Source organism: Eretmochelys imbricata, chromosome 3 (assembly GCF_965152235.1).
Source record: "Eretmochelys imbricata isolate rEreImb1 chromosome 3, rEreImb1.hap1, whole genome shotgun sequence".
NCBI lineage: Eukaryota > Metazoa > Chordata > Testudines > Cheloniidae > Eretmochelys > Eretmochelys imbricata.
In genome coordinates this window covers 20,995,585-21,021,130 of record NC_135574.1, presented here as the reverse complement: position 1 = coordinate 21,021,130, position 25,546 = coordinate 20,995,585, and the positions used below count along the sequence as shown (strand labels likewise).

Below are 25,546 nucleotides of genomic sequence, written 5' to 3'. Positions count from 1 at the left end.
TTGCTACAGAACAAATTATGCCCTTAGTTAAACCTGTGCAACCCTCTGAGCTTTTGGTTGATTTGTACAGGTGTAAAAGATTGAACCTTTAATTGAGACTTACTAAAAATAAATGGGTTGATGATGTGCAAGAAGGAACAGAAACTAGCTCTCTTTCTTTCAGCTGTACTGACTAAGCAGAGCTAACAGGAGTGAGAAGATATAAAGTTATGTTGTCACTAAACTGAACACAGAGAAGGAAAAGGGATCCTCTTTTACATCCCTCTTTCACAGTACAACTGCACTTCAAACACAAAATAATATTTGGAAAAAAATAATGTTAACATTTTCAACTCAAATTTTGGAGTATGGAATTCCAAAGTTCATCTTACCTTCCAGGTCATATTCCAGGAACTGTAGTGTTGAACTGGAGGTAGAATCAATGGAATATCTAAAAGAGTCCGTGTTGTTTTTCAGGTCTGTTTTCCAGGTGACATTATACAATGGTGAAGCAACTCTGAAAGATCCAGTCAAAGCACCGAATGCAGGGAAATAAATTCCAGCAGGCAAAGACATTTTGAGAGGTGGGATCTCTATTTTCTGCTCAGGAATTGTAATTGTTGGCAAGTCAAAGTCTGCAATCTTATTAGCCACTTCACTCAGATCCACATACATATTACCAAGGGAAATGCTTTTTGGAAGAGTGAACTGAGACAGAGTTATTTGGTACTGAGGTACTGTCACCTCAAAGTAAGGAATTTTATATTCTTCCAGTGTAATGTACTTGTTTCCTACATCTACTTTGGGGAATCTCATTCTTGGCAGAGAGGGTAAATTGATGTCAAAAGGCATTATGCTTAGCATGTGTGGAACTTTTATATTTCTCAAGTCAATGGTATACGATGGAACTTGCAGGGTTGTGAAAGGAACTTGAAATTCTGGAGTTGTGAGAACTGGATTTGGAGCTTCTAGTTGCATCTCAGGAACAGTGACTGTGAAGCCGTCAGCCAGTCTGTTCACATATATAGGGAAAAAGTAACCGTCTTCACTTTTTGTATAAACTATGGATGCAGAAGTATTTAAGTACTGCTTCTTGTTAGCACTTGTAGTGAGGTCCAGTTTCAAGATATCCCATAAACTCTTTTCATAAACTGGAAACACAATGTTCCTGAGGAAATTGACCTGTCCTTCCAAAGATCCAGAAATGTCAAATTGTGCCTTTGATTTTTCATTTGATAACTGCATATCATGACTGAGAGATAATGACTGAATTTGGCCTTCACCCTTCCAGCCAAGTTTCTGGTTTTCAGTGTTGATGTTCATTAAGACTTCCTGATTAACTGAAGCTATGTCCAGGAAGGAATTTGGTTGAGTAGCTTGTAGCTGAAGAGATGCTGACATACTCCAAGGAACCAGTTCTAAGGTTACTTTGCAGCTCTGAGTCCCTCTAGTTCTCAGAAGCGGGCTACACTGTGCATAGTTTTCCCCATTGTGCTCCCAGACTGCATAAACACGATGTGTAGATGCTTCAACAGCCACTTTTTCTGTCATTTCCACATTCCAGATTCCATCTGCTTTAGAATTAGCCTCCAGCTTGACTGAGGAGCGAGCTCCATTAGAGTTCAGGTAGGTATTTGCCTCATGGATTAGCATCCCAGAAAATGGATTTAGGGTGTATAACATTCCATTGATATTTCCTTTTGTTGCTGTTTCTACAGAAATGTAAGATGTAAGACTTTCTAGAGTAAGTTTGTGATCAACTGCACCTTTAGCACTGGCACCATATCTAAGAGTATGAAAATCATAATTTAAATTCATTGCTGAGGAAACAGTAGGCTTGGATTTAGTGTTTCCTGTAAGCTCTTGCTTGAAATTTATTTTAAAAACTGGCATGCTGATCTTTGCATTTGTTGTCACGGAAGCTTCCATGTTCCTCTTTGTGAGGCTAACAGTGCTGTCATGCTTTCCTTCCACAAATTTATTATTACTCAGGGACAATGCTGTGGCCAGTTTCAAACCCCTTTTCCTCGTCAGGCTTGTTGTAGCATCTAAATTAAACTGCAGTGCATCAATGACAGAAGAAGACGAGGAACTGAAGCGAGCAACAACATCGGACTGGTTGAAAAGCCCAACATTTGTATTCAAGGTAATCACACTGGATTTAAATGAAAAGTCATAGGTAATGTTTCCCAAGGCAGGAATCAAGATATGGTTTGATGGGCTGTGCACTGTGAATTTAGGAAGCTTAAGTGTGCGCAGATCTTTGGGGACATGAAGGACTGGCATCTCCAGCGACGGTAGGACTAATGTGTAAGATGGTACTGAAAACCCAATAAGTGGGACGGTGAAGCCTGTTGTGCTTATTTCTTTGGGGATCACATAACCAAATGCTGGCAGCTCTGCCGTAAAGGGAGACACCTCGATGTTCACAATAGGAATGGTATATCCAGGAATCCTGAAAGTCCGTGGTAGTTTGTTGACTGAAGTTTCTACTTTATATTTGTCAAACTCTATCTTGGCTTTGTTATATGAACTGGTGAGAAAATCTAATGCATTGTCCCTTCCTTTCTCAAAATGTCTATTGAAGAAGATGATGTACTGATTAATTGCTTCATGCACTGCTTTTAAGGGAAGAGGGAGTGAGTGCATGTCTTTGTTCTTCTTATATTGGGCATTCAGATTTAAATCAAATGATTGCTTTGTAGTCTTCAATAAATCCTTCAGGCCTGTCTGTTCCCAAAGTGAATACCCTTTCATCATCTGAGAAGTTTTGATTCCAACATAAGGAATGTGAAGTTCAGGAATTGATAGAGGAATATTTAGGAAGTCCAGGTTGGCTTCACCATTCATTTCCACACGAGCTTCAATCTTGTCTTCAGTGTTCCCAGCAGACATGCTGTGGGAATATTTGTACTGATTGAACCTGCCATTAGCTTGCCAGTGGACTTGCTGAACAGAGGAACTGAGCACCAGACCATAATTATTCAGAAATTCAATTTTTCCAGTCACCTTCAATGGAAAACTAACTTTCACATTCCCATCATTGTTTGTTGATATGCTAACTTCAAAGGGCTGCACCAACAAGGCAATATTATTATTTATGGTTCCAGCAACTCTCCCATTGAGCTTAGCCTCATGATTTCCTTTTATTTCTACTTTCATCGTTGCTAGCTGCCCTGTGCCTTGTACACTTAAATTGCTATGACCCACATGTTGCGACTCAACTTCAGACTGAAGCTGAAGTGTTGCATAATTTAGGAGACCACATTCATAATTCACTTTCTGGTTGATCTTCAAGTATTTATCATTTATCCTGTTTTCAGCAGCAAATGCAATAAAGGGACCCTCAATCGTAAAAGTGGCATGGGAGTCATGGTTGCCTTCATCAGAGAAATCAGGAAAAGCCCATTTCCAGTTTCCTTTACCACTGGAAGTAAATGATATGTGTCCTGCTTCTACCTCTGTTATCATGTCATTCATCAGATCAGCCTGGCTGGAGAGATCAGCTTGCGGAATGTTCAGTCTGTGAGAATACGTTGTCTTGCTCTGCATCAAAATTTTCCTCTGTAGCCGGACTAGTAAGTTGTTGTGTACTTCCATCAAATTCTTTGTAGTACGTAAGCTTGTAGTAGTTTCAGCTTTCCCCTGTACAGAAGTCCCTAAAAATATCACTTCACTGTTGTGATCAACTTTAAGGAGTTTATGGGTGACCTTCATGGTTTCTTTAAGGATCAGTTGCTGCATCTCAGGGGCTGAGAGGCGTGCATCTGCGTTCACAGTGAAAGCAAGGAAATCTAATCTGGATGTTGCTTGAGCTGAAACAGTGGCTACAAATTCTGGGCTGTTTACGGAAGCTGTAGTGTTCTGAATGTCAGCAAGAGTGGACAGTGTGAAGAATGGAGAAGCTATTCTGAAAGTACCAGACAGTTTGCCGAATGTAGGGACAGTGACTGTGTGTGGAATACGTGGCAGCTGGTATGCCGGTATCTGAATGTTAGGAATCTGGAACTCATTTAGATTGAGTTTAGGGATCAAGAATTCAGGTATTTGTGGCTCAGGTATATAAATTTCTGGGAAAGAAATGTAAGAAAAAAGCATATCTTTCATCTTTAGTTCTCTAAAATACATGTCAGGTACTGGCAACTGAAATTCACTGTACATCATTTGGTCTATTGTTTTCACAATCCTCAGTTTGATTTCATTCAGGTCAATTGTATAGGAAGGAACCTTATAGGTATTTAGAATAGTAAATTCTGGGGTAGTAAACCTGACTGGAATTTGTATGTCTTTAAGTTTCTTTATGTGGATCTGATAAGAGGGGATATGCAGGTCAGTTAATGGAACTATGAAATCTGGTGTTTGAAATGTCGCTTCCCGGAGAGCTCGGAGACTGACTTCAAAGGCAGGTATGTTGACTATGCTGGTTCTGATTTCAGGAACATTGAAACCTGTTTCAACAAACACATTCACTTTTTCAGCCCAGTTTTTTACATCATACTGCTCAGCTAAAAGAGCAATCTTCTTAGAAGCAATGTTCCATTGGTCAGAAATATATGCAACAATGGTATTGTAGAACTGGCTTGCCTTCTGAAGATATCTCTGGCATTCTTTTGGAATGTCCATTTGATAAATCCTGTCTCGTAGATCTTCCAGGTTTTCATTTAGCTTGACTTTCAGATCAGCAAACGCTGTTGAACTTAGGAGGTCCCTGAACCAATCAATGACTGCTGTAAGCTTGGTGTCTCCTAATTGTTCTATGAATTTTGAAACTGCAGCATTGACATCCTTCATATACTGTTTTAATGCTTCTGCTTTCTGTGGGAGTTCTAGGGTTCTGAGTTCATCATTGATTTTCTGGGTAATTTCCCGGATTTTGTTGTTTGTTTGATCTACAAACTGATTATAGTCAAAATACTTTAGCTGGCTTATAACCATGTCAAGGAACTTGTTGACTTCATCCATCAATTTTTGATAATCAAATGCTTGTACTTGCTTGACAGCATCATCAATAATACTAACAATTTTATCAAAGAATGATCTTATGTCAATTTTTTTCAGGGAAACAGTTAGCTTTTGGACAGTTTCTTTCACTTTATATTGGTCAGACAATTGTATCATCCTGTCCATTAGAAACTGAGCCTGCTTGTCAATCTCATACTTCATGATCATGTCATGCATTTTGCCTCGGAAAGCACTGATCTTCTCAGCAACTTCATAATCCTCCATCAAATTTAGGAGAATATCTTTAATTTGTTCAATAATTTCATTCATTTTTTGAACTGGTAATGAACTCCTGATTTTTTCTAAAAGCTTTTTAATGTCAACAGACTGTACCTGTTGTTTCAAATTTTCTGCAATATGTTTGGCATCAATCTTGTGAATCTGACTCTTGAGCTGTTCTAGCTTTCCTTGTACCTGAGCTATGATTTTGTACTCAGCATCCATATTTTGAATCCAGGCTTTTGCACTGCTTTCTATTTTGCTTGGGTCATACTGAGAAATAATGGACTGTAAGTTTTGAATAGTGTTAATCATCGTTGCACTGATTTTATACTGTTGATCCAGAACTTTAATTTTTTCAACTATTTGGTCAATCAGTTTTTCAATAGCTGTTCTAATGTCATACTGATCATAATTATCTCTGATATGTTGCTCAATTTGTATCAGGTAAATTTGCAGCTGAGACAGTGCTTCCTGCAAATTGATTCTGGCATTTTCCAGTGCACTCTGGAGGTCATCAGCTGTTATTCTATAGTCCTTTGTGAAAGCAACCAATTTCTCTTTCATGCCGTTAACCTTGCTTTTGAAATCTAATTTGTTCATGTAGTCATTAATCTGCCGTGGGAGCTTATCCATAGTTGCCCTGTATTTCCTCATATAATGATCTATATTTATGCTTTTAAAGTACCTTTGTATAGACTGCAGTTTGGATAGAATCGCACCCCTGATTTGTTCAAAGTAAGCGGGCAGGTATTCTAGGAATGGCAGGTTGATAACATGCTCGTCCTTGTTCTTATCATATTTCACAGAGCCAGAGATGCTGAATTCTTGAGGTTGTTCCACGGCATCCCTCAGACCTAAAACATCAATTAAATTAATTGGTTCAGGCATTAATGGTATTTGAATTGGTGAGTCCATTAAAGTGAGGTCAGCTAAAGCTTGTCCTCTAAGTTCGACACCAGTTTTTTCGGCATCATTGTAAGCACCGAGGTCCTGTGTGTATACATTATTGTTCACTTGACTCTTCAATTTCCAGGCACTTGACTGCTCTGATGGAGTGAAAAGCATATGGATTTTATTATCAAGTAATGTAGTGTATTTTTTTCCAGTAGTTAGGCTGTGGCTGGTAGATCCTTTGTAATCATGGGAGAAAGTGAAAGCCAGGGGCTCTGCCTTAAACAGGAATTTGCTGTATAGTTGTCCAGTATGTTCTCCCATAGCAAATAGTCTCCCATCACCAGTGGTGTGTACATCAGCAGTGACAGTAAATGGGGCCATAGCAGAACGTACTACATTGGTGAAATGCAGGGATTTTGCATCACAGTTTGTATAGATAGTAATGGAAGAAGCAAGCCCTGCAACATCCAGGTTAATTTTGTGGATGAGTGCTGTGCCTTGAATTTTTGCAGCTGTGTCTGTTTTAATATTTGCAGCCAGATCAGCGTAAGTGATGGTGTATGTATGCTTCACTTCATCTGTTCCGTAGGCCCCCCTCACATTACCAGTCAGCGTCAGCTTCAGTGGCTCCAGTCGCAACTGTGCTTTGTTGGTTATACCAGTTTCATTGTATTTTAAGTCATTGTTCAATTTAGCTGTGAGTGAATAGGGCTGCAGTTGTAGGTCAAAATAATGCTTGTGGGACTTGTCAGGGCTGATGGTATTGTCTAATTTTGAAGTAAATGTTAAGGATAAGCCAGGAATGTTTAGCTCATTCACGTGCTCAAGATTCATTTCCTTGTATGATCCTACCAAGTTATTTGAAAACTTGAGTCCTTCTCTATTAACTCTAAAGTTTAAGACGTTTTTGCTGTCCACGCCCAGAATTGTGCTCTGATATACACTTCCTAGTGCTATTTCTATTAGGGCCATTCTTCCATCTACACTGAATTGTGCATTGTGTTTACCATAGCGTCCCTTAGCAGTAACTGCCAAGGTGCCTCCAGAAGCATCAATTCTAGCATTCATTTCTTTCTGCAACATTAGTGGATTAAACTGCAGGTTTGTGGTTGCGCTGCTGGCCAAACCATCCTGGTTAATCCTTAATGTAGACTTATGTGCTGCTCGGTTTCTTTGATCATTCACAGTAACATCACAATTTAGTTCAAGACCCTGGGAATTAAGGGAACCTGAAAGAAGGGTGTAATACCGGTTTTCTTTGTAAGTTGCTTGGTATTCAGAGCGAACTGAAGCCATCTGCTTTGCCAAAATTAATTCAAACTTGTTGAGACCCGCAAGGTTTTGGTATCTTCCATTTGTTTCCGACTTCACATTCAGCTGGCTCTTTTCATACTTCAGTGAAGCTGTGTTTGTTATGATACCACTCTGAATATTAGAGACTGAAGTGACTGACAGTACATCACCAGTTCGCTTGCCAGTTATCTGGTTGGTAGCGTGAAGGTAAGACGAGTCAAACGTCAGATTGGATTTCCCAGTTAACTCATGGCTGTTTTTGTTATAGGTGCTTGAGAGAGTGTAAATTCCTTTAGCAAAGGCTGAAGCAACTCTTAGAGCCCCTTCCATTTGTACTTTGTTGATATTCAAATTATTTTTCTGGCTGAAATCCGTATCTGTAGAAAAGGAGAACTGAGTGCCCAGAGTGCTAGATGCCGCAAGTGAGACGGTCTGTTTTACAGTGAGAGTAGGTTCATATTTGTTTGTCCTGATATATTTAAAATTTGAATCTAGGAGTCTGTGCTGTAGGGAACTTTCATATGTGCAATCAAATGTATTCTGATCATAAAATGCTTCTCCAGAACCTGGAATAGGAGATTGGGAAGGGGGAAGACAGAAGATATAAAGGTATAATAAATATCTTACATTTACTTACAAGACAAAATGATATATTATGTATGATATCATTAAGCTTTCAGAATTGCATATTATTTTGTTCAAAAAGCAAACACTGTTTTGGTAAAGTAAATACTAAACATTTCTATACTACTGGATGTTTGATATCTGGGGCTAAATTTTCAAAAACAGCCTTTAAATTAACTCTCATTGTGATATTACATATAAATCTATAAGATGAAATAGGCCATACCATTGTTTACACTTGAAATGAACAAACTATATGCCAAACAAATCATCCAAATCAGTGTTCATGACACATCTCTTTCATTGTCTTCAACTTTATTATGCTTCATGCTGGGATTTTCAAAAAAGCTTAACGGTGTTAGGCAGCTAACTCCCATTGAAATTTAGATTTAGGTGCCGAGCTCCCTTTGAAAATCCCAGTTTCATGACCCAATCCTTAGAGTAGCTAACCGTCTAGAGCACACATTGACCTCTCAAATAGGAGTTTGAGTTAATTCAATAGGAATTTGTGGAACCTAGCTCCTTTCAAGATCAGATCCTTGGGCTGTGATTTCTTCAGGGCAAGGTCTTTGTTGACATACATATATGTTTTTGTATATATACGTATAGGCACACATACACACACACTATGGTGCTGTATACAATAATTAACAATAATAATAGCAATACAACTGCACCTGCCTATTTGCATGGAAACCTGTTTGTGCGCATAAAAGTGTTTGTGATTTAGCTAACTGAACTGCATGCACAAATAATTGCAAATACTAACATAGGCCCTGATTCTGCAAGCACTTAGGATTCCTACTGAACTTAATGGGACTATTCATATGCTTAAGTATTTTCAGGAGCAGGGCTTCAGAGGCTGGGTTGGGGCCCCTTGGAAAATTTGGATCTGAAATTTTTATTAAACTATCTGGATTTATTTTTAGCACCTAATTAAATAAATTTCATATTACATATTTTAAAAAGAAGAAAAGATTTGAGTTTACACAAACATTTTTTTAAATAAACAGTTTGAAAACGAATGTGCTTTTCATAGTACATATAAAATATAGATATTTTAAAAGTAGATTTAAAAGTATAATACTATTAAAAATTCTTACCTTGCACATTGTATGAAAGTAGGTCGAAAACAGAATCAGCTTTCATCAGATAACTAGTTCTCATACTGGAAACATTATCTGTGGTGTTAGCCACTGTATAAGATGCAGACCAGTTGTAATAATTGCTATATACATTTGTAGAAACCTCTAACTTGCCCAATAAAGGCACACGGAGTTGGTAGGACTCTGGAACAGTAAATAGTGGAAGTCGGTACTCCTGAGATGGCACATTTATTCCAATTGATTTCATTACCAACTGAGGTGTTTTTACGGTCTTTGGCAGACTTATGTCATGCGATGATCTTCCGCCAAATGGCAATGGGATGTTAATTATAACATTGTCCTTGTTCCAAATATATTTGATCCGGCCATCACTGTAACACAAAAATTACCCACTATGTAAAACTCTATGAAACACACAAAAGTAGTTATTATTAATAATGATAATGAGGTAATTCATATATACATTAATTTTAAGGGAAGAAAGAACCATTATGATCATCTAGTCTGAGCTCAGCACTCCACATACATTCACTAATTAAACCTTTTCCCCCAAAGATAAATTGACTAGACCATGCTGGTTGCTTCTCTAATGAGTTTTTCCAAGGAAGTTAAACACAAGACTCTTATTTTGCTCCTTATTTTCTACTCTAATGAATATTTTGCACCTGCCATTTGAGGATATTAATCTGCTTTATGAACATTAATGAACAGAGATGTTGGTATGGGAATGGGTGTCAGAGACAGAGTGATGAAGGTATAATATGCATTTTATAAATGAGGAAACTGAGGCAAAGACAGAAAAAGTCTTTTGACCAAGGTCACATTCGATATAAAAAAGACTCCACTTTCCTAACTCCCAGAATAATGCCCTAAGTGCTCCAATTGGTGTGTCTTGATTTGAAACCCTTCCTCTCTGATGTCATTGCCACACTTATGCAATATGGTATTTGGAATAGTAGAAAAAGGGATCTGTTCATATTCATGTGAATAAAAGTGATATGTTTGTAGAGTATTACATCAAGGACTTCATTATTATTATTATTATATTCTATGATAGTTCCTGGTTATTTGAATATCTCAAAATTTAATTAATTTTAGAAGACATTATTTATTCATCCAAAAATTCATACTGGAAAGTGTGTTGATCATTACACACTACTCATTACTCATCTTTCAATACCTGTTATTGTTTTTCTTTAAAAGTTCCAGCCATCCAATCAGAAACAATACCATGTGACCGTGAAAAACTGACTGGCGGCTGTAAACAGGGAAGTTTGGTGGTAGTGTGGGATATTGTTATGCACAGAGAAAAATGAGAAGAAATTGCATTGTAATTTATAAGATCTGTACTTTTGGCAAGTTCTTTTTGTTGTTGTTTGTCTGTATCTGTTTCTCTAACCTGGCTGTAGATTATACGATGTTTGGGACAGAGACTGTCTGCTATTTTACGTGTGCTCTGTGGCTGGAACAACCAGGGTTGGAATCTCTTTGTGCTACTAGAATATTAATACTTATAATTTAATGCTCCATTGCACAGCACAAATAATGAATACCAAATAGTCAAAGTGAAGTTTCTAACACACATGGGTTGAAATTGTTTGAATAAACTGTTCTGTGAATACTAACAAATAATAGATACATTTGCTGAAATCAAGACAGATTCATAAATAATTTGCAAACAGTAAAAAAGGGCTATATTCACAAGCATTATTTGTAATGAATTATTCTATCAGCTGTACTTGATTAAGGTTGTTGTTCTCTACATACCAATAAGGACCACTCCAGAATTGGAGAAAATATTGACCAAGTCCATTGGCACATATGACTGTCTATAAAACAGTTTTACTGAAGCACAAGAATTGGAAATGTATTAGAACCTTGGGGTATCAGAAAATATGTTATATAAGATATGGTCCTAAATGTCAATCAGATACCAAAGGGGTGAATATGGTGCAAACTTCAAGACAGATAGATTAGCTAGGCAGAATGTGTGCTGTTGAATGGAAGTGAATGGCACCAAGGAGCAATTTGAAAGTCATGGAATCCCAAATACAAAGTTGTGATTTTTAAGAAATGGCCAATAAACCAGAGGCACTGAATCTGAAATGGTTAACAAAAATGTAGTGTAGGGCAGCAGAATTACCCACTATTATAATAATGGGCATAGTTGGTAAGACCATAGGAGAAAGATCACTTGGTTCCCAACCCATATTCTGCCCACGAACAGACTGAAAGCAATGAAGATGCTTTTGCCTAATATTAGCTTCACGTTACCACAGTGAAAGAAAGCATAAGAAAAACAATTCATTTTCTGCTAAGGGATATGGAGTGCATGATATATTTATATGTGATGGGCCAGATCATCAGCTGGTGTAAACTGGCTTCAGTGGAGCTATGGCAAATGTCACTAGCTGAGGCTCGGCCCCTGCATATTAAATATATATGCCATTTAGTAAACATAATTACATATCTCTGCTCTTACAATTCTTTGTTATGGTCATTATGTGCTATTGTCTAAAACAAAATCCAATCATATTTTAAATAAAAAATACATGACCAAATTTCCAGTTTCAGTTCCCTGTGGTGACTGTTCTTATTTCTCCATTTACCTTTTCAGGAAGAGTTCTTCTGGAATGGTAATATCAGGCAGCCCCATTGTCTGAATGTTCAGTTCTTGCAGTCCATTTAGCTTATCTTGTAAAGTTTGGGCATAGGGAACATCCTTGGATGCCTTCTGCAGCCAGGTACGGGTTGCCTGCAATGACACAGTGGATGTGTTTTCCAGAGTAGTATGAAATAATTGTTAGCTTTAAGCCAGTGGGACTACCCATGTATTTAAAGTTAAGCACATGATTGTGTGCTTTTCTGGAGAGGAGCAGATAGACCTGATAATGCAACTCTTCCACACACAAGTGACTATTTACACAAGCAGTCCCAGTAAAATGTGTTGGACTGCTCTTCAGGGTTGCATGATCAAGCTATAATATTTTTAAAATAAATATTCACACTTACCACGATGAATTGTGAGACAATGTGCCGCAATGTCATATCTGTATTGGCCACTTTCCGGTCCAGCAGCTCATTGGCATGCTTCTGTAAAGCCTTCGGGTAGTCTGCAAAGTCAACAGGGAAGTTGGCAGACATCTTTTTCACTGCCGTGCTGGTGCCTGAATTCCACTCTAGTTCAATCTTCTCATTATCTGAAAATCATGAATTCGGGGTTGGGGGGAGGATAAAAATTAACAAAATCACGTTACTCTTGTATGGCTCACCGTGTATAGAGAAGTACTAGATAACGGATGTAACAGGAGATTACATATATGGTTTTCACATATGGGTGAAGTTTCTATGTCATGATAAATGCCCATACCGTATCTGAAAACAACTCTCTCTGAAATTGAGTTCCCATAAGTTGTTGCAGATGAGTCCATCTGAAGAGAAACCCTGTTCAGTGAATGATGAAGCAGTGCTTCAGTTCTGAGTTCAGTCCGTAGGCGAGGGATAGAAATGACACCTCCCAGCATTGCATCTTTCTTCCCATCATATCTGTGAAAGCAAAATAGTAGCAAATGTGAATGTCACCTGTTTGGCTACACTATGGAGCAATTATAGCATTTAAAACTGCAAAAAGGAATTCTGCGTGGTACAAAGAATGAGTTTATTTGGACCTAGGAACTTGACCCTTGAGCTATGGAGTGCTCTGAATTCCCATTGATTACGGAAAATTATTATAATACTATTGTGGAGCTCTTTCTGTCCAGGTATATATGGGCCAAATACTAAAATCCTTACTCAGGATAAACTCCCAATGATATCAATAGTAGTTTTATCTAACAACTGAGTAAGCACTAAAGCATTTGGCCCGCTATGGGCAAGAGTCTACTACTGAGTCAGATCTTCCTCTAGCTTAAGGATTGTTACGCCACTGTAACTTTGCTGACTTGAGTAGACTTGATCGTGATTTTACGTTGGTGTAAATGAAAGGGAATCAAGGTACTTGAACTTTGTTAATGCCACTGGTGTTACAGGCAGCTCTGCATGAGGAAGATCCCTGGGGCAGCATCAAGGTAAGAGAATTCTGTTGAAGAATGAAGGGTATTAAAGAAAGTGAGCAGTTCACTTCACTGTGCCTCTGTGACAATTTTAGGATGAAGGGAAAACTGCCATTAATTATAAACTCTTCCATAGATGCTACAGGAAATATTCTTACCATGAAGAGTGGGGATTCTTACAGATAGCTCTCTGATGTTTTTATTCTTATTATGTATTGAGTGCCAATGGCACACTTGACACTCTACCAGTATAACAGAAGATATGGGAATTACCTCAAAGAATTTGTAACCAAAATTATATATGCCATATATAGTGTGAAGGATCCATTCTGAAGCTGGATTATACTTACTTTCTTTTTATTTATCTGTGGTGGATTATAGATGAATGGCTTTATGGTAGAAGTGTGTTTTAAAGAGGGATTTGAACGAAGAGAGAGAGAGAGAAGTCACATGGTGCATGTAGATGATGGACAATCTCTGTGTATCTAGAACAGGGGTTGGCAACCTTCAGCATGCGGCCCATCAGGGTAATCCACTGGTTGGCTGCGAGACATTTTTTACGTTGACCGCCTTCAGGCATGGGCCCCCGTAGCTCCCAGTGGATGCAGTTCGCCGTTCCCAGCCAATGGGAGCTCTGGGAAGTAGTAGCCAGCACGTCCCTGTGGCCTGCGCTACTTCCCGCAGCTCCCATTGGCTGGGAACGGCAAACTGTGGCCACTGGAAGCTGGGGGAGGGGCAGGCCTACAGACGGTCACTGTAAACAAAATGTCTCATGGTCCACCAGCGGATTACCTTGATGGGCTGCGTGCCGAAGGTTGCCGACCCCTGACCTAGAAGAACGTACTCCTGAAAACCCTACTGTTAATAAAATATTCAGTTACCTCGTTTCAAAATATTCGGAATGTCTTACAGGGTCTTGGGATTACCTTATGCGACCAGTAAGAGTAACTTCAGGAATCTTCTTGTTACTGATGTCTAAGATAAAGGTATATGCCCTCATTTCCAGAGTGGATTCATCATTGACTCTGAAGTTGGTACCAAAGTCAATATCAAATTTTGGAATTTGCACATCACTGGTCAAAATCTTCTTGTCTCTGTTGTATCTGAAAGTCAGTGTGGCCTCAGTTTGTCTTGCACCTGAAAAATGAAACATTAATGATGTCTTTTTAGGCTTTTATAGAAGGAAGGATGAAAAAAATGAGCATCTGAAAATAGCATTACCCCAAATATCTAAAGCAGACAGTGAAGAGAATAATTTGAGTACACAGGTTGAAATTTGCTCTCCTTGTTCTTTCAAATTTCTAAGGATTCCATCCAACCTACTGGAGTCTCTGTATTGTCTCTAATGACCTCTCTGCTTGCTCTCTCTCTTTATCTATCACTGATCTCCTTCAGTTTGTCTCTCCATACAATCTGATATTGGTGCAACTCTTTTTCTGTAACAGATTTTCAGTATTTCTGTGCATTATTGACTAACCATTTATTTTCATATTTCACCTAACAATGTATCTTTTCTCTTGCTTATAGGGTAATTTCCCTTCTTTATTGCTTTCATGTATCAATGTAATTTTATTATTTAACACAGTAAAACATTTTGAGATGCAAAATATAGTTATGGTCCTTCAAACACCTGTGCACTGGAACTATTCATGTACATAAAACTGAGGACATGCATTTGCAGGTTTGGGTACAAAAATTGTTTTGTATTGTATGTTGTAAATAGCAATGCTAATTTTGTTAATCTGATTTTTCTTAATGGCAATGTCATAATTCAAAGATGAGCTAAATCTGATTGTTCTTTAGATTCTTACCTTTTGCCTCAGTGGTAAATTTCAAAGTGTCTACCAGGTCATTTCCCTCTCTCTGTAGCCCATAGTTAGCATTTGCAGAGTATTCCTGTACTTGTCCTGTAGGCTGTATTTCAATTTCAATCCTAGAGAATTCATAATGGGAAAAAGGTAATCTATATTAGTAACTAACAAATCTAATTAGTATAGCAAAAGGTAAAAATCACCTCAATTCCCATCCATCTTGTTTCTGAGTTGATCCTGCCTGTCTTTTATTAAAGTACATGAAAAAAAAGCAATATGTACTGCAGCCATAAGAGGGACGGTTGACTTTTGTGGGATAGACAAAAAATAGATACAGTGAAGGATGACATGACTGACCTGGTTTCTCCAGTCAGTGGGTAGTATGGTGCTGCATCTGTGTAGCTGGCATTAGAGTAAGCTACTTTAGTACAGTAATTTAGACCAACGAAGAAAGGTTTGCAAGATGTCCACGACTCTCTGTTCTCAATCAGAGGTGGAATCACTTCAGTTTTGGTTGGAGAGACCAAATGTAATGTATTACTGGAAAAGAAAAATAAGCCTAGTTATTCTCAAGACATGTATTTAAATATTACTGTTATTTGATAAATCCTATTTATTTATGAGATTAGTTTTCAAGTGAAAACCTTCTGAAAAAATATACCTATTACAAGCTTAAGAAAGCCCTGGCTGGGATGATTTAGTTGGTGTTGGTACTGCTTTGAGCAGGGCGTTGCCCTAGATGACCTCCTGAGGTCCCTTCCAACCCTGATATTCTATGATTCTGTGAATACAGGGCTTTGGAAATAGCAAGTAGTGAGAACATGATAAAATTATTTATTAATAATTATTATATAATAAATAACCTGCATGCATACAGATCCTTTCATCTTAGAATCTCAAAGTGGTTATGATAATTAATTAAACCCCCCATCACATAGATATGTATTGCTATTACCAGCATTTTATAAAAGGGGAAATTGAGGCATAAACAGGTTATGTGTCTTGGCAAATATTATGAAAGTGAGTAACAAATTCAGGAATCTTTCAAGCCTTACTCCCAGTCCCTAGTCTGCTCTGACTACTACGTTACACCGAGAAGGAAGTTATCGTAGCTTTACAGTAGCGGTCATTTTCCAGAATAGCAAAAAAGAAACAAACAAAGAAAGAAAGAAATCCAAAACAAAAACAAAAAAAGCCTATCACCATCAAAATAAAATTCAGTACAATATTTATCATTCAGAAGGAAAAAAGCAAGAAGGAAAGGAGGATGCAATCTTGAAAGAGCCAATATTCTTATCCAGATCCAAATACCTGAAGCTGAAGAGCTTGGTAGGGTCCTTTGGAGCAGGAATGCTGAGTTTTAATTGTCCGGCTCTCAAACCAACCCGGGCTTCAATTCCAGACTCATGGTATATGTTGGAGATCATCTGTACGCCACTTCTAGCAAATGCTGGGATGTTTACTCCCACATGAGTTATAAACTCAATTGCCATCGAGGGTTTAAGGACCAGGTCTGCTTGCATCTATGGGGCAAAGAGAAAATGATATATTTCATTCCCCAAAGAAATTCGTTTAGTTCTGATAATATCAATATAAGAGTAATGTTCTCATTCTTATTGATGGACTAGATCTAGATATTGGTACATTAATTTATCAAATTATGTTGTTATTCAGTAAAGTTTGGTCCCTAAGGGTATGTCTATACTACTCACCGGATCGGCGAGCAGTGATCGATCCAGCAGGGGTTGATTTATCGCGTCTAGATCGACCCCCGAGCACTCTCCCATTAATTCCTATACTCCACCACCGCGAGAGGTACAGGCAGAGTCGACAGGGGAGTGTCAGCAGTCAACTCACCGCAGTGAAGACACCACGGTGAGTAGGTCTAAGTACGTTGACTTCAGCTATGTTATTCACAAAGCTGAAGTTGCATAACTCAGATCGATCTGCCCCCCCTACCCCAGTGTAGACCAGGCCTAAGACACACTATAGAATCTGAAGGAAAAGGGAAGTGATATTTGTGGGGAAGCAAATATGGGGGGAGATAACTCAGGGACAGTGAACTTGCTTTTTGTTGAAGCTGTTCCCACTGCAGAGAGACTTTGAATAAAAAATGGCTGTTTGGAGAGCCTCACACAATTTAAATACAGTCAGAAGAGACTTTTCTACAGTGGGAGGATTATACTAAGCTCCAGTGAGTAAAAGGTTTGACAAATAGGAATGGGTCCAAAGATCTATCTAAACTTTCCCAATGTATAAGACCACTCAGGCTCAAGGTTTTAATTTGGCTGATAACCAAAATAGGGGCCAGATGCAAAATCTGGATGCAGATTCAAAAATTTACAACCCCAAATTTCAGAGATGTTTGGATTGGAGATTTTGTTTCAAACCTATTTCTGGTGACTCAGGATTTCAGAGAAGTTAGCCTATTAACTTGGGTTAACTTGGATGAATAATCTTAGATAGATATATAAAACCCAGGTATATTTTAATATTTGTTTTGTTCAATTTATTATTTTAATATTGCCCTCTCCCAATGACAACCTGGAAGCTTTGTAATTAATAATTTAATCTTTGTTTCTGGAATATTCTTTATTGTCTTTGACAATCTGCTGATATCTCTGGTTTTTGCCCAAAGGAGATGGCACACTTGTTAGGGGAATGTAATATCGTGACAGGAATTAAGACTCACATTCTTTGGTTGAATCTTCACCCCAGCCTTGGCTCCAGGAGTTGCAATTCCAGACAAAGCAACTTGGAGCTGCAATCCTGCTCCAGTTGGGAGCTCAAATTCATTGTCCATAAAGATGTAGTGAACAAATAAGTCACCCTCTGTACCTTTTGAGATGGCCTGCACAATCTGTGAATCAAATAAGGAAACACTGAATAATGAAGTACTTTAATATAGGCTTTGTGACATTAAAATGAATCCTAGGATGAGGTATAAAGGACCTTTTAAAAATATCCTTTAATCATAATCACGTAATCTAAGACTATAATTCTTATACAGTACAGAGACCAAGACTGCACAAAAATATTACTTTATGAGGCACAAATAAAAACATTCGCAAAGAACACTTATCAAAATCTGGCTTTTAAGAAAAATTAATACAATAATTTCTTCACCTAAATCTGAGGAAACAATAGTGACCACCTGCTTATATGGTGATAGGCGTAATATAATTACTTAGGTGGATCAGATTAGGTAGAAGGGTGAAATCCTAGCATCACTGAAGTCAACGGTAAAACTCCCACTGACTTCAATGGGGTCAGGATTTCACCCAAAATCCCTAAAGTGCAATACATTTTCTTTCCTTTTTAATATTATAAAACATTAAAAAAATTTCCTCTACACTCTACCTCCATAATTAACACTTTAGCAAAATAGCCATAGACAAGCATTAAGATTTTAGTGATTACTCCCATGTTGGTCTCAATCCTGCAATGGGATCCTTTGGAGTCAATAGGTGCATACTTGTGTCTTAGCAGACTCCCACTGGCTTCTCTGGGACTCTGCATGGATCTCATTGTTGGATTGGATCCCCGGCATGTGAAATCAAATGGAATAAAGATACAGAGATAATCATGATACTGAAGGCATTGTTGTGAATCTCACATTCTTCTGTTGTCGAGATGCACAATTAGATGGATTTGTTCCAATGGGAGTTAGGCACCTAAATAACTTTGGGGATAGGGCCTTTGTCTTTTTTTGGCTAAATTTTGACACTACATTTTAAATAATTTTCTTTTTAAGTGACTAGTACTCCATTCAAATATCTGCTTTATTTGGAAGATAAATATAAAAATATCTGATAGAAAAACCTAATGTGAAATATTTTCATTCTGCACTTGAGAAACATACCTTTTCTGGAATGGCCTGCAGAGTTTTAATGCTCTTTAAAATCACATTTCCCATTAGCTTGAAATCGTTGAGTTTCATGTACCCAAGTTCTTCTCCCAGGATTCGGAGGTAGGCCCTAGCTTCAGGAACTTCTTTGTTTCCCATTTCTTTTATCAGTTTTTCAAAGTTCAGCATTATTCCTTTCATCACATCCTGAGAATTCAACAAAAAAGTACCTCAAAATGAAATCCCCTTGTAACAAGTCTGAGAATTTGATACACCTAGTACAATTACATAATGGCTTCCAGCTGATCTGCACACATAGCCTTATTGTAGACAGAACTCAGGAACTTTGGTTCCTAAAACAAAGGATTCTGTGAAATGCAATAAAGGAAAATCACCTTTAGTTAGGTGTAACTAGGGATTTTATCTTCTGTAAGTTAACCACGAGAGGGCAATGGTCCAGATATACAATACATTACACATACCGGAAAGTACTGCACACAGATTTATGTGTGTGCTAAATATTAATAAAACACTGTCCAAAGAACAGTCTGAAAGTATACCTGATCCTGTCTGTCATTCTTGGAGTAACCAAAATAGTCAAAGAGCACCTTGGAGACATGCTCTGGAACTCTGCCGTCAATCCAGTACAAAGCCTTACTGGCACTGTCGGGAAAGAACCCTTTCTGCCCAAACAATGCTTCTAGCGTTGGCTCAAAACTCTTCCCATCCATGCCAATCTGAAACACAACAAAACAATGTAATGACTGAGACAGATTCCCTGCTTCTAGGGAGTTTTACAGCAAAGAGACTCTCTGGTGAACAAATGGTACATTTTAAAATGTACACTGCAATTACAGAAAGCTATAGAGAAGATGCATGCATGCAGCTGGGGAGCAAAGCATTTGATCTCTCTTTGGGTGAAATTCACCCCCACGCACAGCATCAGCACAAGACCTATGAATTGCTTACATCCCTCCCAAACCGTAATATGAGTGCTCAAGTGTGACATTAGTGTGACAATGCACTTCAAGTGGGGCTGTTGCATAGGGGTGAATTTTACGCTTAATGAGATCTTGAATGACTCAACCTAAGCCTGAAATGCTCCCAGACATGATGGTAATGGGTGCCAAGAAAGGGCCAGTCAGATCCAAAGCCCACTGAAGTCAATGGTAGGGCTCCTTTTGACGTCAATGGGGTTTAGATCAGGATCTTAGTGCTTGTAAAAATAAAATATTTAGTCACTGCAAGTCAGTATAAGCAAACAGAAAGAAAATATGTAAAAACTGAGTAACAGTGTAAGGATTTGACATCTGTTGTACCTCAAAGATATCCACTGGGCTAAGTCCATACAACTGCAGAGTAGTTTTTAGCATGGTTTCTTTAGGAATGTAGGTGTTTGGATCAAAGATCAGATTTCCTTCTACTTTGGCTGAGACAGGATCATGCCCGGGCAGGGAAATACGTTTGGAAATCTGATAATTTTGTGAAAACTTTCTGAAGTCATTGGCTGCTGGAATCTGAGATCCTTTAAGAGCTTCTTGTACTTTGTTTTTAAGACTAAGAAAAAAGGAAATTAATTGGAATACAATTAGTAAACATTCCAGAAATCAGTTAGTCTTCAAACAATAATGATTTCTTCTGCCACGTGTCTTGATTGTACTTAGTGAATGCTCTGTACTTGTTCATGTAGTAAAAGCAAGGGTAAGAGCCAGGACCTCAGTGGGTGTAAGCTGGCATATCTGTATTGAAGCCACTGATTTACAGCAGCTGATTATCTGGCCCTCTGACTTAAAATTGTTTTAATAAGGCTATTTCAGTTCATGATTAGTCTTTGGAAAAAAGCACAGAATAGGATCATCTGAATTCCAGTTAGGGTTATAACTTTGTTCCTATGTCAACAACGTACAATTTAATTGTACTTACTCGTCGATGCCTACTTCCTCAGAGTCCAAGATGTTGGCAATGTGGGTAGCGACAAAGCTTTTCACTTGTTCACTTTTGTCCCTTAGGAGCGCTCTAATGATCTTGTTGAGATCAGATGCGGAAGGGCCTTTCATCAGCATGAGATAGGCTGCCAGACGTTTGTCAACTGGAGCATCGGCATTTTGGAAGGCTTTAAGAAGCACAGCACGGTCCTGTACCAACAATGAAAGGTACATTAGTGCACTGATAATCTGGCTAGCAGATGATATTGCCAAGTCTCTGATTGAAACATGTTGGGTCAAATTATTTCCTTAAATCACACCCATGTAACCTTGTTGCAACTTTACTGGCGTTATAGAGCAGGGAAACCCCTTATTTCTAGGACTGGTAAAAAAAATCATTAAAACTTTGTTTTGATGGAAATTTTCATAAACAAAATCTGCTTTTGTCAAAATTGAAATTCATTTTGGTTTCTGGCAACTGAAAATGAAAACTGTTGCTTGTTGTTTGTTGAAAACCCAAACATTTTTAGTTTTTATTTTATCAACAAAAGGCCAAAAACTTCTGAAGAAAACTTTAGATGAAAAATGAAAAGGTTTTTGCTTGACATTTTTCTTAGGGAAAAATAAATTATTTTCCAACCAGCTCTACTTATTTCATATATATTGCATAGTAATTCTGATTACTTCACCTTCACAGTACACAAGAAAAACAATCTCTGAAATGTTTGGGGTGATGTACAACATCTTAACAACTATTTAAAACATGAAAAAAGGTCCTGTCTTGTAGGCTGTAAGCTCTTTGGAGCTAGAACGGGCTTTTTCTTCATTTCTGTAAAGTGTTTAGCACGATGCATCCCCAGTGTGATTGAAACAAACCTTCTGATGCTGCTGTAGTGCAAATACAAATAATGCCTAACTCTTATACTGTGCTTTTCATCCATAGATCTCAAAGCTCTTTACCAAGGAGGTCAGTACCGTTATCCCCATTGTACAGATGGAGAAAATGAGGCACAGAGAGGCTGACTTGCCCAAGGTCACTCAGAAGGCCAATGGTAGAACCAGGAACAGAACCCAGGTGGTTGTCTAGTGAATTACCCACTAGGCAACACTACCACAACAAATAACCACCCAGTAAAAGCAATGAGCCTGATTCTTCTCCTCTCACTATAATTAAACCTGGGTAAGTCAGAGGTAACTCTCTTGAAGTCATTGGGCCACATCATCATTGTAATTACTTCATTGAAGACCCCATCCAATAGCAATGGACAGATCCAATTCTCGTCTCACGTAATTAAACCTGTGTAAAACAGGTGCAACACAATGGAGCTATGCCGATTTACACAAACTAAAGATCTGGCCCATTGAGTTATATCAGCAGAAAGCTGCTGTAAGAGGAGTATCAGACCCAGTAAAATCAAGGAAGGGGTTCTAAAGAAAGGCAGGCGAATAGATAATGGGGGAATAGCATAAAATATTCATGGATGGAGAAAACCTGCTTTGTTTAATCATTAACTTGAAGCATACAACTGAGATGAGCTAGAACTGTACAAATTCTTAAAGATTGATTTACCTCATCAGTGATAGTCATTCTTCTCAGTGCCTGGATGGCTGCTTTCTGAACAGAAAGTGACGCAACTTCACTTTTGATACATGTCTTCAGAGCAGATTTCAGGTTCGGATTAGCAACCTCCATTGCCTTGCCCATGTTTCCAATAGCCTGTGGATTATGAAAACAAGGCAATAAATATATTTCCCCAGTCAATAAGAATGCTATACTGCACGCTGTGATTTTAAAATAATAGCTTATATAAAGAGAGAGGGAAATTAAAATACCCTAAGTGTGAGGTAGGTTAACTCGTCATTCCCAGAGCACTCATTGCCAATCATTGACTCCATAAAGTTTGCAACATCCATTATTTCCTGTGTCACAGTTTTCTTGTCTTCATAGAATCTAAGGGAAGACAGAAATGAACCAAAAACCATTAGAAACACCTTACTTAGGTGTGTGTAGGGAATCCTTTTCTAAGTCAATTAGCACAAACATAGCAATCTGAATGATTAAATCTCCAAGTAATGACTTCTGTCAGAGTTTGTCCTAACATTTTCCCTGTAAACGTATATGCACATATACTCACTTGGTAACAGCATGGCTTAGAGCATAAAAAGTAGCTCGACTTTGCTGGTACTGGGCCATGTTAAGAATTTCCCGTATTCTTTTGGTACATGGAAAAGGCAGGAGTCCAAGGCTGTATGTGACTGCATCCGCCACCAGAGGATCGACATTTCCAGTTCTTATTATCTGAAGTATAGAACCGAAGCAATCTGGAGTACCACACTGAATCAGACCCTGCACTGTGATGGAACTGAAAGGGAAAGAGATTATGGACATTAGCCCAATGTTCTTGAGTATATGTCCATGTTGCATATTAGAAAGAAACATCCAGCCAGTGTGTTACAACTATATTCAAATGAAGATAGATATTTTCTACAACTGAGAAATGTTTTTAGGTCTCTATGGAGTCATGAAATTCAAATCAGAACTTCGTGAAATTGGAGTGTCTCAGAGTAAGAGTTTTCCAGTCAGGTCCACTGTAGAGACTAGTCCACAACCTGAAGTTCAAATCTAGATCCAAACTTCCACAAAGTCCAGAGGAGGGTTTGGAACTGGGGTTTTGGTTCAGGCGTATCCTTCTCCATCCCTGTCTGTATCATTGATATCTTTTATATCTATGTATTCTGTGTCTGTATCTAGATTTGTATGCGTTCTAGTGTGAGTGATATATACATATATCGCTGTGTGTCTCTAAATATATCACACAAATGGCCATTAAAATCAGTTAAAATCATATTATTTTTACAAATTATGCTAATATCATAACCAGCTATGGACAACAAAAGGTTTATTACATTACTGTTATTGTTATTATTCATTATTTTTATTATTGTAGCACTTAGGAGCCCAATTCATGGACCAAGAACCTATTGTGCTAGGCGCTGTACAAACACAGAACACCCAAGACATGTAGTCACATGTTTCTCTCTCTGACTATCTCACCCTCCTCACATCCACAAACCAATCACAATCCTCAGTGATACAGTGTAATATAATGAGTTAAACAGGGGTGGGCAAACTTTTTGGCCCAAGGGCCACACTGCGGTTGCAAAAACTGTATGGACGGCCGGGTAGGAAAGGCTGTGCCTCCCCAAACAGCCAGGTCCCCACCCTGTATACGCCCCCTCCCACTTCCCACCCCCTGACTGCCCCCCTCAGAATCATAGAATCATAGAATATCAGGGTTGGAAGGGACCTCAGTAGGTCATCTAGTCCAACCCCCTGCTCAAAAGCAGGACCCATCCCCAATTAAATCATCCAGGCCAGGGCTTTGTCAAGCCTGACCTTAAAAACTTCTAAGGAAGGAGATTCCACCACCTCCCTAGGCAACGCATTCCAGTGTTTCATCACCCTCCTAGTGAAAAAGTTTTTCCTAATATCCAACCTAAACCTCCCCCACTGCAACTTGAGACCATTACTCCTTGTCCTGTCCTCTTCCACCACCGAGAATAGTCTAGAACCATCCTCTCTGGAATCACCTCTCAGGTAGTTGAAAGCAGCTATCAAATCCCCCCCCATTCTTCTCTTCTGCAGACTAAACAATCCCAGTTCCCTCAGCCTCTCCTCATAAGTCATGTGTTCCAGACCCCTAATCATTTTTGTTGCCCTTCGCTGGACTCTTTCCAATTTATCCACATCCTTCTTGTAGCGTGGGGCCCAAAACTGGACACAGTACTCCAGATGAGGCCTCACCAATGTCGAATAGGGGGGGACGATCACGTCCCTCCATCTGCTCGCTATGCCCCTACTTATACATCCCAAAATGCCATTGGCCTTCTTGGCAACAAGGGCACACTGCTGACTCATATCCAGCTTCTCGTCCACTGTCACCCCTAGGTCCTTTTCCGCAGAACTGCTGCCTAGCCATTTGGTCCCTAGTCTGTAGCTGTGCATTGGGTTCTTCCGTCCTAAGTGCAGGACCCTGCACTTATCCTTATTGAACCTCATCAGATTTCTTTTGGCCCAATCCTCCAATTTGTCTAGGTCCCTCTGTATCCTATCCCTGCCCTCCAGAGTATCTACCACTCCTCCCAGTTTAGTATCATCCGCAAATTTGCTGAGAGTGCAATCCACACCATCCTCCAGATCATTTATGAAGATATTGAACAAAACCGGCCCCAGGACCGACCCCTGGGGCACTCCACTTGACACCGGCTGCCAACTAGACATGGAGCCATTGATCACTACCCGTTGAGCCTGACAATCTAGCCAACTTTCTACCCACCTTATAGTGCATTCATGCAGCCCATACTTCTTTAACTTGCTGACAAGAATACTGTGGGAGACCGTGTCAAAAGCTTTGCTAAAGTCAAGAAACAATACATCCACTGCTTTCCCTTCATCCACAGAACCAGTAATCTCATCATAGAAGGCGATTAGATTAGTCAGGCATGACCTTCCCTTGGTGAATCCATGCTGACTGTTCCTGATCACTTTCCTCTCATGTAAGTGCTTCAGGATTGATTCTTTGAGGACCTGCTCCATGATTTTTCCGGGGACTGAAGTGAGGCTGACTGGCCTGTAGTTCCCAGGATCCTCCTTCTTCCCTTTTTTAAAGATTGGCACTACATTAGCCTTTTTCCAGTCATCCAGGACTTCCCCCGTTCGCCATGAGTTTTCAAAGATAATGGCCAATGGCTCTGCAATCACAGGCGCCAATTCCTTTAGCACTCTGAGATG

The 25,546-nt window shown here is 38.9% G+C and overlaps 1 protein-coding gene across 1 annotated transcript in view; it reads right to left on the bottom strand.

The window, feature by feature from the left end:
* Positions 1-25,546, bottom strand: part of APOB (apolipoprotein B) — a 49,202-nt gene that overhangs the window by 5,114 nt on the left and 18,542 nt on the right. Inside the window, exons 10-26 of the mRNA XM_077811461.1 lie at positions 22,890-23,117; positions 22,588-22,705; positions 22,325-22,471; positions 20,753-20,964; positions 20,149-20,386; positions 19,390-19,566; positions 18,845-19,036; positions 17,675-17,842; positions 16,294-16,505; positions 15,340-15,522; positions 14,983-15,104; positions 14,098-14,308; positions 12,490-12,665; positions 12,132-12,319; positions 11,729-11,874; positions 9,117-9,490; positions 372-7,955 (exon numbers count right to left, since the gene is read on the bottom strand). Coding sequence (XP_077667587.1) covers positions 372-7,955; positions 9,117-9,490; positions 11,729-11,874; positions 12,132-12,319; positions 12,490-12,665; positions 14,098-14,308; positions 14,983-15,104; positions 15,340-15,522; positions 16,294-16,505; positions 17,675-17,842; positions 18,845-19,036; positions 19,390-19,566; positions 20,149-20,386; positions 20,753-20,964; positions 22,325-22,471; positions 22,588-22,705; positions 22,890-23,117 — 10,676 coding nt within the window. The remainder of the gene's footprint in view (positions 1-371; positions 7,956-9,116; positions 9,491-11,728; positions 11,875-12,131; positions 12,320-12,489; positions 12,666-14,097; positions 14,309-14,982; positions 15,105-15,339; positions 15,523-16,293; positions 16,506-17,674; positions 17,843-18,844; positions 19,037-19,389; positions 19,567-20,148; positions 20,387-20,752; positions 20,965-22,324; positions 22,472-22,587; positions 22,706-22,889; positions 23,118-25,546) is intronic.